The following is a 17,840-nucleotide window of genomic DNA, read 5'->3' as shown; positions in this document are numbered from 1 at the left end:
ATGCTTTTGTCGTTATTGCATAATTCAATAAAACAATTGGTAGCTAGAGGTTTTGAAGAAGAAATGGCCGAATGGGAAAAAGATGCTATTACATGCAATGCCAAATTTTAAAATTTTGTTTGACAGTAATAAAACTGAAAGATTGGAATTGTTATACGTTAGATGTAAAAACTGCGTATCTACAAGGTGATTGAAATACAATTGAAGAAAACTGTTTATGGGCTCAAGGATGCAGCAAAGGCATGGTATTGTAAGGTGGTTAAAATGGTGGAGGAGTTTAAAGGCGAGAGGAGTACATTAGAACCTAATATGTTCTTTTGGAGGAAAGACAATAAATTGAATGGTATTTTATGTCCATGTGTAGATGATTTTTGCTATGGAGGAAGTGAATGATTTTTAAAGGAAACAATAAGGAAATTGAAAGGGAAATTGCAAGTAGGAGAACAAGAAAGTAAAAGTTTTTTATTATGTTAAAAAAGTATCCTTTCTTCTTGTGACGTCGTAGGAAGTGACGTCATAGGTCAGAAATGGCGGGAGGGAAAGAAAATGTAAACAAATGCGGGCGGGAGTGCTGAATTTGGAACAGAGTGCAGTGCGATACAGAGAGCTCTCTGTTGGGTAGGTCGGTAATTTTGGTCTGTAAGTCTGGTTTGTGGTTTTTGGTGTCGTAATCTGGATTGCATAATAAAAGAAGAACAACGTGAGCAGGTAGGTGGATTGCATAATTGAAACATTTTTGGACGGGTTAGGCTAGGAAAATTTTCATTAGAAATCTTCCATGCTTATGCCTTCAACCACCTATACAGCTCTCTTCCTGAGCAGGGAAGAGACCTCTTCTGACAGGGGCCGAAAATCTCTCGAGCCTACAGATTAGGCTATCAAGCAGATGGGAGATGATACTAAAGGAGGTTTTTCCCTGAGCAGGATGGAATAGCCTCTTTGAGGACTCACAAGACCCACGGCTCTACATTTCTGGCTTCCCATTTACTCCAAAAATGGAGAAGCCTGGCTCCCACAGGAACACAGAGGACAGGATCCTCATTTGCGAGAGGAGGGTTTAGCGGGTGATTTCTTGACATGGTGAACTGACTGAAGGTTCATGCGTGAGTGGGGACTGAAAGTTTGTTCTGCCGCCTTGAAAGAGCTGCTGTTAAAGCGGGGAGACTGTCCTTGTACACGAAGAAACAATCTGAAATGGTCCAAGGGCACAAAAAAGGAGAGCCGACCTTTGGGAGGGAGTAACCCCTTTTGTGGGAAACAAACACCACAGCTCCCTTTTCTTGAGAACTCACACAGAAAATAAGGCAACCCGTTCTTGGGAGCCATCCCTAATCGCCTTATCTGCATGAGAGGACTCCCAGCCAATCCGAAGAAAAATTCTCTTGAAGAGTGGCGCAGTCTCCAATCTTCTTAGCTAAGTCCCATACAGTCCAGTCTAAGAAACTGAAGATTTCGAAGACCTTGAATATGTCCCAAACTATGTGGTCCAGTTCTGATGATGTGAACAAGATCTTGGCAGAGGAAAACGCTGACCTATGCGCAAAATCAATCAGGCTGGAGAAGCCCCTTGGGAGGAGGCAGAAACTCCCAAGGAAGGAGCTTCCCAGCGGCATACAAAAAATACCTCCTTTTTGACAGGTGAGGAGAAGGGGCACAAAAAACAGCCTTGCCAAGATCCCTCTTCTCTGTCAACCAACCATCAATCCTTGATAAGGTTTTCTTTGATGAGGAGGAAAAGACCATCTTAAGCAGCCCTTATTCAGCCTGGAAGACTCTGCAGGCTCTCATCATAAATGCTGAACCAGGGGACATGGGGGTTGCTGGAGTGAAGGTTGGATAACAAAACAGAAGTATTTAAAGAGAGCTGTGTAAGCCAAAGAAGGTTGCACCTACTCAATGTCTTCATCAACAGACAAAATTGGAGAAGGAACTAAGTCTGGTGGATCCTGAGTCATTGTAGAAGGCTCCTGAAAGAGATCCAAAATACTGTCAAGACGGCGCTCGTAGGTTCCAACGAAGGATCTTGAACAACAGGGGTATACAAACCAGCCGAGCCAGACTGAAGAGGCGGCGTTTGGTGCTTGGAATGTGGCACCGAATGCCTGACAGATGCTGGTGCCAAGCGGACAAATGGATACACAGACACAGGTGAACATGTGGGCACAGAACACTTGGACACTGGGCGCTCATACACTGAGCAGTCGAACACTGGACACTTAGACACTGGGCACTCTGATCCCACCAGGAGCTCAGAACGATTCTTAAAGGAGTAAGACCGCTTCAGAGCTAAATATTGGCGCTCTACCACCGAAGGCTCAAGAGACAAACGACTGGGGCTTCCCAGAAGTACAGGTAGGCTCGGGATTACGCTCCTGTTCTCTGATCCTCTTACAAAGAAGTGGGGAAGCACGCTCAGCAGTGGATGCATGCCTTTTCAATGGCCTAGAAGCACTAGAAAAGTGCCAACTATGCCTCTTGCCCCCACTGGAGTCTGAATCACTGCACGACAACGCATGCACTTCCAGCTGGACACCTTTCCAGTGGCTGTCCACTGAGTCCTGGGATCTACATACAACAGACTCAGCTGAGGGGGAAACTACCTGTGGGCAAACCCCACCGACCTCCCTTGGACCTCCGGTTTGCCTCCTCCCAGGTTTAGGGAATTTTGACAGGGACCTTCGTCTAGGAGCACTGGTGGGACGAGCAGTCACCTCCTCCACTGACACTACACTTGCACCGCGATCACTTGCTCTCATCTTGTCCATGAGACCCTTGACTGAAGCCCCAATTTGGGCTACAGTATTTACCGAAAGACTGAATTTCTGGTCAACCCTGGCTTTGAGGCTGGCAATGGCATAGGGTTTGGAAGGTTGGGAGCTAGGTAACGGAGTTGTGTAGAAAGAACAGGTGCATCAGGAGAAGAAACCTGGCTAGCATAACCCCTAGCTTCGGCTCAGTGGCTGCCTTTCTCTGCCTATTTCTTTGAAGTTTGTCAAGATGTGCATTCAAAGTCTTCCATTTCCCCTGATCCCAATGCCTACGCTCTTCACAAGTTAGACCAGAAGAACAAACTTGCCCTTTGCAGTGACAGCAAATGGTATGCGAGTCATATTCAGCTGATGTCAGTCTGGTATTGCAGCCTTTGCTGCAAAACCGGATACTAGTCGAACTAGAGTCAGACATAATCAAAAAGTCAAAATCAGCAAAAAAGTCTGTCAAATCTTGCTAAGCTAATTGTAATTAGTGTGAAAACTACCAAAAGGAATGAATACTTCACCAAAGGTGGCGATAGCCACAACCATCTAGTGAAAAAATCAAAACATAAGCTGCTCAAACAACCAATGATCAGTCGTTGACCAGTACAAAACGAACTGAGCTCTTCAGCTGTGTTGTACCATTTTTTCCCCGAAAGTGGGCGGGGGCAAGTTACTACACCAAAACAATAGAAGTGCTACTGCGAATTTCAAAATTTAAGCTACGTGATAGTTAGACTCTAATAGCTATGCAATTACTTGGTAAGTTACTTATTAAAAACACTGGAACAAGACTTAATTTAAGAAGCTACACAGTTATAAGAGTAGAGGCCAAAGAAACAGAGAAAAGCAAGAGAAAAAGTAATGCATCTGAAGACTGAATAATAATTAATAACCTTCACAATGCACCACACAAGACATGTGGGTGGTAATCTATACAGAAGGAAGGCAAGATATGGACACTAACTATTAATAACAAACATTTGTCTTCAGATTGAAAAATAAGAATGAGACAATATTTCAAATAAACAAACACTCACTCCATATCATTGTACCCTGGCATGAATGATGTTTGTACTGGAGGTGGGCCGTTCATCACTTTGTTAGAGTACTCTCTTCTATCAGCTGTCATTACCTGGAACAGAAAAAGACTATTTTACAGAAAGAAGTTGGATGGATGTAAAAGTAGCATTTGTACTCGTTCGCAGAGTGTTACCTCAAAACTAAATTGAAAAAATCCTAAATAATCTCTGGTAAAATAAAAATACAGTAGTCAGTACATGTTTTGAATCCCAAAATGATTACAATTTCTATAAATGAAAACCTGGTGTCTTATGAGGTATATTTTACTAAATACATAGCTTTTGCTGACCTAAGCAGTAGACCTCTTTAGCTTAAAACCTGGTGTCTTATAAAATGGCTGTCAAAATCTTCTGTTTATTTAGCAAAATATACATCCCTCATAAATAAAGTACGGATTTTGGATTTCCACATTATTCTACATATATCAGGGCCATTGCATTTACAATCTATGGGGAATAAGTTTTCAAATTTCACTGCTAATAAAAATTATAAAAGAATTATATAAAAAAAAAAAAACCACTGGCTCTCATTCTCAGCAGAGATCACTTTTCACTTGAAAAAGCAAAATTTTTGCAGTTTAGATAAAACAAATTTTTAATAACAGTTTTAAGCCTTATGTTTTCAAACAGAACATTACTTTTGCTTGCAAGCAGCCCTTTATGCATGAAGAATCAAACAAAATTGGAAAACAGAAAAAAAAAATAGTCAAATGATACGATCTTTGTTAGTGACACTAACAATCCTTTAGTGCAATATCAATGTGTTTTATAGTCATTTTCCTCTGTGTCTTTGTTATACCATGAAATATGTAATAAAACACAGGTGGCTTCTACATGCATAGGTTACCAAAAGTGGAAAACTAGAACATACAAAATACCTTGTATTTTATCCTCTTTGTGACATTAACTATCCTATCTGCTCAGCATTAACAATGTATTTTATCCTCTTTGTGACATTAACCCTTAAACGTCTACTGGACGTATCATACGTCGACTAAAATTGTCTGTTGGGTGCCAAGTGGACGTACCCGTCGTCGACTACAAAAAATTTCAACCTTCGGTCAACTTTGACTCGACCAAAATGGTCGAAAAAACGCAATTGTAAGCTAAAACTCTTACATTCTAGTAATATTCAATCATGTACCTTCATTTTGCAACAAATTGGAAGTCTCTAGCACAATATTTCGATTTATGGTGAATTTTTGAAAAAACTTTTTTCTTACGCCCGCTGTAACTCTGCCGAAAATTTCAGAAATTCTTTTCGTCATTTTGTCGTAAATTTTTGCACTGTTCTATATTAGCCGTTACATAAAGTTTTATATATGAAAATGTGCGCAATTTCATGTACAATACAACAGAAAATAACTCATGGTTGTAGCTTTTATCAGTTTTGAAATATTTTCATATAAATCACGATAACTGCCAAAATTTCAACCTTCGGTCAACTTTGACTCGACCGAAATGGTTGAAAAAAATGCAATTATAAGCTAAAACTCTTACATTCTAGTAATATTCAATAATTTACCTTCATTTTGCAACCAATTGGAAGTCTCTAGCACAATATTTCGATTTATGGTGAATTTAAAAAAAAAAAAACTTTTTCCTTACGTCCGCGCCAGAAATTCTTTCGTCATGTTGTCGTAATGTTTGCACTGTTTTATATTAGTCGTTACATAAAGTTTTATATTTGGAAATGTGCGCAATTTCATGTAGAATACAACAGAAAATAACTCATGGTTGTAGCTTTTATCAGTTTTGAAATATTTTCATATAAATCACGATAACTGCCAAATTTTCAACCTTCGGTCAACTTTAACTCGACTGAAATGGTAAAAAAACGCAATTATAAGCTAAAACTTACATTCTAGTAATATTCAATCATGTACCTTCATTTTCAACAAACTGGAAGTCTCTAGCACAATATTTCGATTTATGGTGAATTTCTGAAAAAAAAAAAAAAAAGTTTTCCTTACGTCTGTCGCGCGTGTAACTCGGCCGAACATCTCAGAAATTCTTTCGTCATGTTGTCGTAATGTTTGCATCGTTTTACATTAGTTGTTACATAAACTTTTATATATGAAAATGTGTGCAATTTCAAGTAGAATATAACAGAAGATAGCTCATGGTTGTAGCTTTTATCAGTTTTGAAATATTTTCACATAAATCACGATAACTGCCAAAATTTCAACCATCGGTCAACTTTAACTCGACCAAATGGTAAAAAACGCAATTGTAAGCTAAAACTCTTACATTCTAGTAATATTCAATCATTTACCTTCATTTTGCAATAAATTGGAAGTCTCTAGCACAATATTTCAATTTATGGTGAATTTTTAAAAACATTTTCCTTACGTCTCTTGCAACTCGCTCGGCCGAACATCTCAGAAATTCTTTTCGTCTCGTTGTCGTAATATATGCACCGTTTTATATTAGTCGTTACATAAAGTTTTATATATGAAAATGTGCACAATTTCATGTACAATACAACAGAAAATAACTCATGGTTGTAGCTTTTATCAGTTTTGAAATATTTTCATATAAATCACAATAAATAGAAAAAATTTGACTTTCTGTCAACTTTAACTCAACCGAAATGGTCAAAAACTGCAATTGTAAGCTAAAACACTTACAGTCTAGTAATATTCAATCAATTAGCTTCATTTTTCAACAAACGGGAAGTCTCTAGCACAATATTTCGATTTATGGTGAATTTTTTAAAAACATTTTTTACGCCCACGCGTTACTTAATTCAAGCATCATTTTGTGATAATATTTTCTCTGTGTTGCTTTGATCGTTTTACAATTTGTTATGTACCAAAATCATCGCAATTTAGTGTACAATACAACTAGAAAAAATTAACTCATTAGCTTTAACCGTTGTGCTTACAGCGCAATTTGTATACAATTATATAAGAGTTTTTTTTTTTTTGCTGTCATATATTCCAATATTTATATATGATAATGATATTTTTTTCATTTCTGATGGTTGCATACTAAACTTCAGGCAATGACAAAAAGGAGCCAAAAATGAACTCTTAATCTTAAAACTAAGCGTGCTGTGATTTTTGAAAAACTTTTTTCGCTTCGCGCTAACTCACCAAACGCCGCATACGGAGACGTTTTTGTAAATAGAGGCTTGGCGTTTAAGGGTTAACTATCCTATCTGCTCAGCATTAACAAGTTTTACATATATTTTCCACATTGGCAACACTTCTTTATACTTTATAGGCCTCACATACTTGAAGACTAGAAATGACACCAAGGTGGCTTCTTTACATACTGGTTGCAAACATATACAGTATAGTTTGTTTCCTTTCACACATTCATTACCTCTTTTCTTGGCAATTCTTTGGCAGGATAAACCACATATATTGTTCTGGAAAATGCCTCTCATTCACTCTGACCTCAATGAGGTTTGAAAATCAACCATGTCTAGAGGATTTTTTCCTCTCTTACCCTTCTGACAAGCACTAAACCACTTTTACCACGACTTTTTTAAAATTCAGTCACTATCACATTCTGAATGTTATATTTCCATCAAGTAATGCCTCAACTATAAAACGACACCTGTCCTTTGCAAAAACTGCTTTGGAGCATGGTGTATCAACTGTAGAGCTATAGTATTTTCACTAAAATAGCTTTTAATGGAAGGTATGTGACCTAACCCTATTGCAACTTCAACTATAATAAAAGCTTTTATATCCATGGAAGTTCAATCTGTCCATTGAGGATACCATGGTCTTTAAGGTAAAGGCTGCTTGCTGGCTATAATGGACAGATAACTGCTTGATTCTTTTGCAACACAATCATATACAGTACTTCCTCAAGAAAAAATTCAGCGAAGTTTATTCATATGTACTGTAGTCAAGTTTTTAAATCCAATTACCTTATAAGAGTCAGTACAATCTCCCATACTGTATCATTAATTTATCTGAAATGATGATTAAATCTAAAATATCATCATCATCATCATTTCCATTGATTGATTATGAAATTTAGGTCTTGAAGACCAAGCACCGGAACCCACCAGGATTACTACCATCATCCTCACTTTCCACCACATTCTGAATCATGAACAAACAATATTTCCTTGATTTCTTTTGGTGAAACTTGATGGGGAGTTAAGCCACCCAAAGTTTTCAAAGAAAGAAAAAAAAGGCTTGATGTTATATGTGAGGCTGAAATAAAGGAAAACTTAAAAGACAAGCAGTCTGCTGACTGTTTTGTATGACAAAATATGTAAATCATAAAACAAAATTCTGTATCTAAATTTGGGCTACATATCATCACATTGCCAAGAAGCTTTCATTAGGCAGGCTACAATACAGCTAACACATGTAAACAAACCTCCCTTCCTGGAAAATAAAGCTTCCATGTCAAGAATTATATCAACCTACAAAACACACAGTTTATGTGGCAACAAATTGTGAAAATACTGAAAACCTACCAAATTCTGTTATTGATGTGGAAATTTTTCAACTATCGTATGCACTTTCAACCGGTTTTCATAAAATCATCAACAAATAGGATCAATGGGTGACCAAATATGTTGTCTGCATGGGATATATGGCTAACGTTTTTTACGTGATGAGGAGTAAAGTAATTTTTCACAGTAAATACTACACACACTAGTATAACATAAGTCTTCCACTAAAATGACAGAGTTAAACATCCACACTTTACTTCCATAAATGAACATACACACTTTACTTCCATAAATGAAAGCTGGTTACACAATCACTTCATGCATTTCCACCTTGACCTTCATAAACAATTCTAGTGCCTTTCCAATCCTAAGAATAAATCACGCCAATTTTCTTTTTTCAATTATCCTGCGACTTAACTCTCTCATCCTATTATAATCCATTTTATTTTCTTCTACATATACCAAGCAATGTTTTCTTTCTCAACAATCCATATTTACATCATTACGCATCTTCATGGTTTCCATCTACAATCATAAACTTACTTTAGTTTGCATTTAATATTCTCAAGTTCCTCCTCTTGAAAACATTTTCACACTTGTATGACTTTCTGCACTTTCTCTTCACTACTCCTAATCAGTAGTAGGACATGATGCTGAAATCACTTAGCTGAAAGCCAGGGGCTGAAGCCAAGAAGCCGAATGGCCATGAATACGTATGGACAGGAAGAAGAATGGACATGATGCTCAATGGCCAGAATTCCAAATGGACAAAATGACGAACAGACATTAGGCCAAATGAACAAGAAGTGGAAACAATCTTGGGTGGGTTATAAATTAGATAATTACCACAAACATTAAATAGATAATTACCAATTTCGTTACTGGTAACAAGAAAAACAATTTTTTTCATTAAGACAGCTTCTTTTAAATGGTTACGCCTACATTGTGGATAAAAACGTTAGTGACACTACATATTGAAGGTGTGAAAAATGCAAAGTGTGTAGCGCTAGACTTAAAACTATCAATGATAAAGTACAAAGCAATGCATGTGATCATTCTCATCCACCTGATAGGCTCATAACTCAGTTTTTAAAGTATTGGAAGGTATGAAGAGTAAGGCCAAACATTTGGAAGAAGTTACGGGCACTATAATTAGGAATGCAATGGAAGAATTGCCACTTCGTGTACCTGGAACCCCGCCTAAGAAAGAAACACTTGAAAGAATCATACAAAGATCAAGCAAGGTAGAAATGGTCGAGGTTCTGGACATAACAATGCAAGGAGAGAACTTTCGGATGTCTGAAAGTGATGCTGCCACTATCTTTTCTATAAAAAAAAAATTTGGAACTCGTATCAAAAAAGCAAACGTGATTTGGAGATGGAACATTTGACTCTGCTCTACTAGGCACACAATTACATACTATCCATGTGCTTATATTAGGAAACAAAACTTTGCCTTTAGTTTAATGTATAGCAAGTAACAAGCACGAAAGAACTTATGACAAAATTTTAATTTCCCGAAAAACAGCAGAGTAAATGATCCAATTTCCATAACATTAGATTTCGAAAAAGCAATAATTAATAGTGTTAAGCAAACTTTCCCAAACACAATAATTTCAGGCTGTTTCTTTCATTTTGGCCAATGCCTATGGGGTACTATGGCGCAACATTCAAGCCCGTGGACTGCAAAACTGGCTAGTTTACTGAACCTGAGAATGTACACCTCATTAAGCAATTGCAGGCTCTTGCTTTTTCCCCACCACCTAATGTTCAAGAATTATTTGACAAATTCCTTGCTCAATTAGATCTCACAATTGATGAAATGTTAAGTGACTTTCTAGTTTATTTCGAGAGAACATGTTAGGAGTAATGCATCGGGGAAGAATGAAGGCTATTTCTGACGTAGAATTATGGTCAGTTCACTCTCATGTTACGAATAATTTTCCTAAAACCAACAATTCGCTTGAAGGCTGGCATGCAACTTTCAAAAACATTACCCAAGCTTCTTAAAATTTTCAGGAGGGAATAAGCTACAAATGAAGTTTTAATCGAACAGGTATTTATGGGAATCAATATTTCAAAGACAAAAAATATGATGCCAGCAATGAAAGAATTAGGTCTATTTGCAATTCCCATAACAAAGATGATGGCCTAGGTTTCCTACATGCTTCAGCTTACATTTTTAATTACATAAAATATTTATACATTATTATTTTGTGACCTATTAATATTTTGTGAAAGTAAGTTAAAAATAATGGTTTTAATGATCTTATATCTTTGGTGAAAGAAAGTTGCAAATAATGGTTTTAATTATCTATCCTATTCCTTTCGACTTCTTATATATTCAGCATCTTGTCCATTCGGCTTCCAGTCAGTTCAGCTTTCTGGTCATTCAGCATCACGTCCATTCTTTTCCCGTCCTTTCGTTTTCTTGGCTTCTGCACGAGTGCATTCGGCATCGTGTCCACACACGCCCTAATCAACACACACCATCTACAAACATGAACTATTCCACAATGCATTCAAGATAAATGCAAAGAACTTTATATGTAATTTTTATTTTTCCTAAGGATACAAACCAGAGCCTTTACACAGAAATGGTTAGTTGGAGAACCAACCCAACTTACCTACTGTCAGTAGTCACTTTTCCTTTGGCTGCACGGACAAAGTGAGGAAGTTGAGGTGGGTTCAACATATAAAAGTTCTGGTTTATATACCTAAAAATACATTTGTTCCTCCGAAATACAAATCATTACCTTTACTTAGGATACTTACCCCCTTAGTTAGGAGGTCACCCCGGCAACTGACTGGAGTTGATACCACCCATAAATGCCATGCTCCTAGCTGTGTATGTAAGTAGGGGATGTTTTGACTCCTGTAACCTCCTAGTGGTTTGGTGAAATGGTTGACCAGGGCAGTAGGGCCCTAGGCCAGAGTACCTGGCACAGTGGGAGGGTACTCAAGTAAGGAAAACACTGGAAAACAATGAAATCCCTAAGGAATTCAAGTCACTTCTGGTGAATACCAAATTGGTCCAACAAATATGTGCCCCATCATTCTTAAAAGGGAGAGTGGAGGAAGATGCATTTTAGACACTATGCTAAGACTGGGTACTCTAAGTGAAGGTACCTGTATTCATTCCCCAGGCTTATGCTAAGTGAAAGTACTAGGGCAAGATACTAGTCTGTCTAAGAAGAGCTGGGCGCCTGCACAACCTGTTCGCAAGAGGGTATCCAGGGGCCTGCAAGCACCATCCCTCTGTATTTTATCCTAATCCTTTGGGCCAGCCCTATAAGAGCTGAGAGTCAGCTCAGTTGTCTGGTTAAACTACTTTAATACTACTACTACTCTGGTAGAATGAGGAAAGGGATGTCCACAACTTAAGACCTATCCTCACTGTCCAGAAACACCCCAAAGTTCATCTAAAAGGTAAGTGTATCCTTGAACAAGTAAGGTTGGTGATGTTCTCCTCAGAGGGGCCCTAAGTTTTGTTGGATACCTCACAAAGCCAGAGAAGAAAGGACGTTCCAGGACACCTACTTATGCTAGTCTGTGACGAAGAGAAAGGACCTGGTATTCCAAACCATGAAAGTCTGAGTCCTGTTAGGAAGTGTTTTATAGCTTACACTGGACATAAGAAGCATCCCAACCTGAACCTACAATGGAAGTCTTGGTGTTGGATTAAAATCTCAAATCTTCCATCAGGAACTAATGAGTCCTGAGAACTTGTAAAACAAACAGCTTTGAGAGAGAGATCTTGAACGAGGCTTCACCTACAGGCCTGTAAGGTGCTTGGGCTAGGATGCAAAGAACAGGTTTACCTACCATTTCAGGGAATAACACTATTTATGGAGGAAAAGTAATTCCTGTACAAACTACCATGTACACATAATTCCACCATGTGGGGAAAGCTAAGCTCTTCAGTCTGATATCTGGCTTACAGCTGTGTGCAAGCCTTACAGCACAGCCTGATATAAGATAATGTTAACGAGGGTGAATGAAGAGTCTGTGACCTGCTGAAGCAACAAATTGACATGACAGACCTCTGGTCATGCAAGTCACCAGCATTAGATGCCACTTGACTGTCTGCCATGAGGAGTAGCCAGGGTCATCTTGAATGCATGGGTGATCAACTCTGTTAATCACCTGATGAGGAAAAACAGGTTCAATGGTGGAAAGTATAGAAACCATATCATCCCCAGGATAATGGAATGTTAACTTCCTTTATTGCCCCAAGGAACAACAGGGATCAAGCAAAAGGGGAAAACCCAAGCTCAAACTAAATCTTCTGCCATTAGATGGATTAAGGATTACTGTACTCTTTTTGTTTTTTTCCTATCACACCTCAACCGTCCACTTGTGTGTCTGAAACTGCTACTAACACAAAGTAATGGCAAATCCTTATTCTTGGCTTTGCAAAGTGTCACCATAGATGGTTTGTTCCTAACAGCACTGAGTGACCCATCAACTATTTCCAGAAATCAGCAGGGATAGTAATGCTTCCTGTGTTCCCAGAATGCTAATATGCAGTTAAGGTGCGTCCTTCGGCCACACACCTGAAAAGAACTCCCCTATCAGGTGTATGTCCCAACCGTCTTTCGATGTGTCTGAAAAAGAAAACAGAAGTATTGGGACAGAAGTACTTCTGGAGGTGGGGAGTTTATGGAACTTCCTTTATGAGGTTTTAGTTGTCTAACCACCACAATAAGCATATGTGGCTCCATCTATGAGGGACAAGCTTTTCCAAGGATGACAGATGACCATGGACCACCTATCAAAACCAAGCAGGCTGTTCCTACTGGGCCACAAAATGCGCTGTAACCTCTCTGAACCTGCTGACCACTGCTGAATATATGAGCATACCCAGATACTTTGCCTACTGCTTGGGAATAAGATCTGACTTCTAGCAACCAGATCTGACTTCTCAGTATTTACCAGTCCCTAACTCATGGCAAAAGGAGAGGAAGGGTCTCTGTCATGGAGCAATCGCATTTCTGAGGATGCCAAGACTAGCCAATCATTCAGGTCCTGCAGCAACTGTACATCTCTTGAATGGGCACAAGCTGAAACCCAGAGAGTCTTCTGAAAAGATGAAGTTGCCCTTCATGATGGATTCCAACACCAACTGCACTGTTTCCATCTTGAAATGAGTGTAACATACTCATTCAACTGGTAGAGATTGATCACTAGTCTCCAAACCCCAGTTGCTTTCTGTACAAGGAAGAGGCAAGTGTAAAAACATGGAGACTGGGTTCCACAATATCTATGCCACCTTTCTCCATCATTCCCAAATCTGCCAACAGAGCTGGAGACTTTTAAAAAGCCAGAGGATATGGTCAGACCAGGAGAAGTATTTGTGAGAAGATGATGATGATCCTTGAATAAAATCCAGTACCCTTCCAAGAGGACTGACAATTTAGGGTTCCATCCTGTTTCTGCCACACTGCCAATGGTAAGACAGGCAACCCCCTCCTCATGATATCAGCAACCCCCATCCCTTCTCTGCTAGCCATAGCTGTGTAAGGAGGATGAAAGGGATGGGAAGAACCCCATCTTTCTTTCCAGAAGAAGGTTGTCCTCCTTGTCTGAGTTTATGGAGAGCAGGCTTCAACACAACACCAGACATTGAAGGCTTAGCTATATTCAAGGGCTTAGCTACCGATGCCTTCGCCACCACAACCAGTTTGAAAGACAATGCATGGCTGATGATAGTGAACTTTTTCCTAGTCTAACCTGTCTGAAAATTATTCAATTATGCAACCCACTCAACTGCTCACATTGTTCTTCTTTCACTATGCAATCCAGCTTACAACAACAAAAACCACAAAACAGACTTACAACCCAACTTTTATCGACCTAACCTTCAGAGAGCTCTCTCTACCCTTCCACCACTTGTTCAACACTCCCACCCGCATTTGTTTACATTTTTCTCCCTCCCACCATTTCCGTCCTATGACTTCACAACAAGAACATACTTTTTAAACATAAAGATTGCTTTGCTATAAAATGTCTTATAAAACTAACCACGTGCTTTTTATACATTTTGTAACACACACCTTTTCACTAATGCAGAAAATAAAAATAAAATAATGACTAACTTATAAAACTAACATATAATCATACTTATCTCCTCCCTCCCCTTCAGCCCCTTCTTATCCTAATCTCCATTACAGTATTCTCCAACTCTTTACCCTCTACATAATTTCTAATGCTTTACCCTGAAACTCCAGCTTTGGTCAATACATCAGCTATTCGATTCTTTCCTTTTATCTATCTCACCTCACTTATTTCTCCAGATTCTATTGTTTCTCTTATTGCTGCAATATCAATTTTAATCTCTTACTACTTACTCCAGTACTTGATTTTATTGCAGTCATTAAGGGTATCGGCGGCCTGCGATTTTGGTGATATTGGCTCAAATTCGTGAAAATTAGTTATCGTCATATTTCCACAGATCTGGGTCCTGGCCATTGCCACGGTTAAGATAATATCGATACGAAGCCTTTTAAACAGTTTAAAGGCCACACCCAAGTAGAGAATTAAGGTCTGGTTAGGGGTGGTTTTACTATTTCATTTTGCATTCATTCTTCAGGTATTTGTATTTCTTTTCATTGCGTATTCTTTCGTATGCCGTACAATATGTTTTCCTGATAGAGATGGCAACTCTTCCCAGGAGTGAATAATGTGAGCCAGTTGTCCCGAGAGAGAATTCTTATATTTCTTTGATGTAATCGTGTATTTGTTATTTTCAATCCATTGCAACACTTCCTCGGACTTTTGGACGTCAATTGTGTATTATATATATTACCAACATGCCAAAAAAGAAGTTTAGTATGCGAAGGGAAGCACAAGCTCTCGCAATATCAAAACTTATCTTGAAGCTAAAAGTATAGACAGCTTATGTTGTGGCTTCTCACAAGTTGCCACCAACCACGTGTGCTGAGGAGATGCCAAATACTTCCTATTACGAAGCTCGCTCCGAGTAAAATCTATTATTCCCTTGCAAAATATATCAAGATGATGATGATGATGGCACCGGCGACTTTGTTTTGAAGTTATCTGATGATGAGGAGGGGGAGGAGGAAGAGAATGAGCATTTTCAAGATGTAATTGCTGTCCCTGACGTAGCTTCTGGAGATATGGAAGCTGCTGGTGCTCTTGCATTGTGGCAAAGATCACTACACAGGAAATTCATATACAAAGTATTTGTTGGTGAAGGGGATTCGACAGCATATAAGGGAATATGCAGTTTGAATGAGGGCACTGGTCCTTATGGCACTCCATATCCAGTGCTCAAGGAGGAATGCATAAACCACGTTCGGAAGAGGATTGTCTTTCATCTTGTGGCCTTGAAAAAGATACACAATATGTTTCAAAATATGTAACTTTCATCTTGTGGCCTTGAAAAAGATACACAATATGTTTCAAAATATGTAACAACAACAAAGTTATGTTTAGGAGTGAGCTTGGAGGACTCAGTAAATTGAGTGATAGCATGGTGATAAAGATTTGAACATGATATCAGCTATGCAGCAAGTTCATTGCTGCCTATTATGAGAAAAACGACAGGAGAAAGCCTGAAAGGCCTTCAGATGAAAGAGAAGACCAGGAAATGAATGTCTGCTATGCATTCAAGAAAGCAAAAGAAGCAAAGAACATCAAAAGAAGGATATGAAGGAGGGGCACATTAGCCTCCTAAAAACCTGGCAGCACAAGAGTAGAGTGGCATTCTATGATAACCCCCAAAAATAATATAAACTATTTTCTTTAAGTGATAAATGTTTTTTTTTTTAGAGGAATAATATATCTCTTATAAAAGAGAGGGGACCAAGTGCCATGTAGGCTTTTCCAAGAAACTTTATATGCTTCTAAAAGCAAAATAAATGGTTAGCAAAACTTTAACTGCATTTTTCTCAAAACTTACTTTTTCTACATTCAAATTCCAAAAACTCCCCTATTTATATATGGATTTTAACCATCTAAAAAGCAATTTGAACAAAGATAGTGAGAGTACACATCGGCAAATTTATTTTTCTTTTTTCTCTAAAAAAATTTTTTTTTACCAAGATTTAATATATAATTTTATGGTATTTTTTATTGCACTTTTTTAAATATTTTTTTAAAATAGCATACATCACATATTAGATTTTTGAGTTTGCCGTTCTATTTGATAGGAACTAAACTTTCTCCTATTACTTTTGTTTTTAAATTGAATGATAAATAAAGAAGATGTACTTTAAAAAAACACCAAAAATTTTATGTTTAAAAGAAAAATATTCACTAAAAAAAAAGTTTTCAGCCAATTCACCTGAAATTTTGTATGCATCTTCGGTCAAACTAGAGGTAACACCTGTGGAAGTTTGAACACCGTCACTCAAAATTAATCCCCGACCCCACTGATACCCTTAAGGTTTTACTATCAGTTTTTATTTTTTCCCTCCTACCATCTCTCCCCACACGTTTGAAATACAGTGAACCCCCGTATTCGCAGGGAATGCGTCCCACACATCCCTGCGAATAGGTCAAACCTGCGAATGCTTACAACACCCCTCTAAAACCGCTTAGCCTATACCTGTCTACCATGAAGGGTCAAATACCAAAGTATGCCTAAAAATACCAGCCTACATCAAATATACATTAAACTATTACCTTATTACTGTATTAATCTTTGAAATGATACTATTAATATAATTTCCAAGCCATCTTAAACATTTTATCATTATATTTATACGTACGTACTGTATGGCTTACAGCTGTAGGTGAAAATAATCCAGTTCCCCCTACGTATTCAGCCCCACACACATTTTCTTTCATACAGTTATAAGCCGTCCCATTTTCTTTTCAGGGGGGAACCATTGGTATTTACGTATACAGTATGTAATTCACAAAAAGAGAGAGACAAAAATAAAAAAAAAACGTATGCACATTTCAAAAAATTTAATACTACGTATATTTGTACCTGTCTACCATGAAAGGTCAAACACCAAAGTACTGTATGCCTAGAAATACCAGCCTTCATCAAATATACATTAAACTATTACCTTATTACTGTATTAATCTTTGAAATGATACTATTAATATAATTTCCAAGTCATCTTAAACATTTTATAGTTACATTTATACGTACATACTGTATGGCTTACAGCTGTAGGTGAAAATAATCCAGTCCTCCCTACGTATTCAGCCACGCACATTTTCTTTCATACAGTTACAAGCCCTCCCGTTATCTTTTCGGGGGGAACATTGGTATTAACGTATACGTAATTCACAAAAAGAGAGAGACAAAAAATGTTCAAAAAATTTATGCACATTTTAAAAAATTTAATGCTACTTATATATTAAGATTACTACATATGTAAACAATACGGGTACTCACCAGCGATGAATGTTGATTAAAGATGATGATGATGAATTAGCTATGCAGTGCGATGAATGATGATGAAGATATGACTGCACAGCAAAGCAGAGGAGTTACAACTCATCTGAGGGTGCCTTTCACCTTCAGGAGGCACTTCTTCAGTTGATATGGGAGGCACTTCTTCAGTTGATGTGGGAGGCACGACTTCAGGCGGCTGGGGA

At 38.0% G+C, this 17,840-nt stretch overlaps 1 protein-coding gene across 1 annotated transcript in view; it reads right to left on the bottom strand.

Moving 5' to 3' along the window:
- Positions 1–17,840, bottom strand: part of LOC136834443 (pre-mRNA 3'-end-processing factor FIP1-like) — a 267,929-nt gene that overhangs the window by 124,433 nt on the left and 125,656 nt on the right. The window contains exon 7 of the mRNA XM_067097042.1: positions 3,794–3,888. Coding sequence (XP_066953143.1) covers positions 3,794–3,888 — 95 coding nt within the window. The remainder of the gene's footprint in view (positions 1–3,793; positions 3,889–17,840) is intronic.

The sequence above is a fragment of the Macrobrachium rosenbergii genome, chromosome 53 (genome assembly GCF_040412425.1).
Source record: "Macrobrachium rosenbergii isolate ZJJX-2024 chromosome 53, ASM4041242v1, whole genome shotgun sequence".
NCBI classification, from domain to species: domain Eukaryota; kingdom Metazoa; phylum Arthropoda; class Malacostraca; order Decapoda; family Palaemonidae; genus Macrobrachium; species Macrobrachium rosenbergii.
Note: the sequence above shows the minus strand (reverse complement) of the source record. Positions and strands in the feature narration are given on the sequence as shown.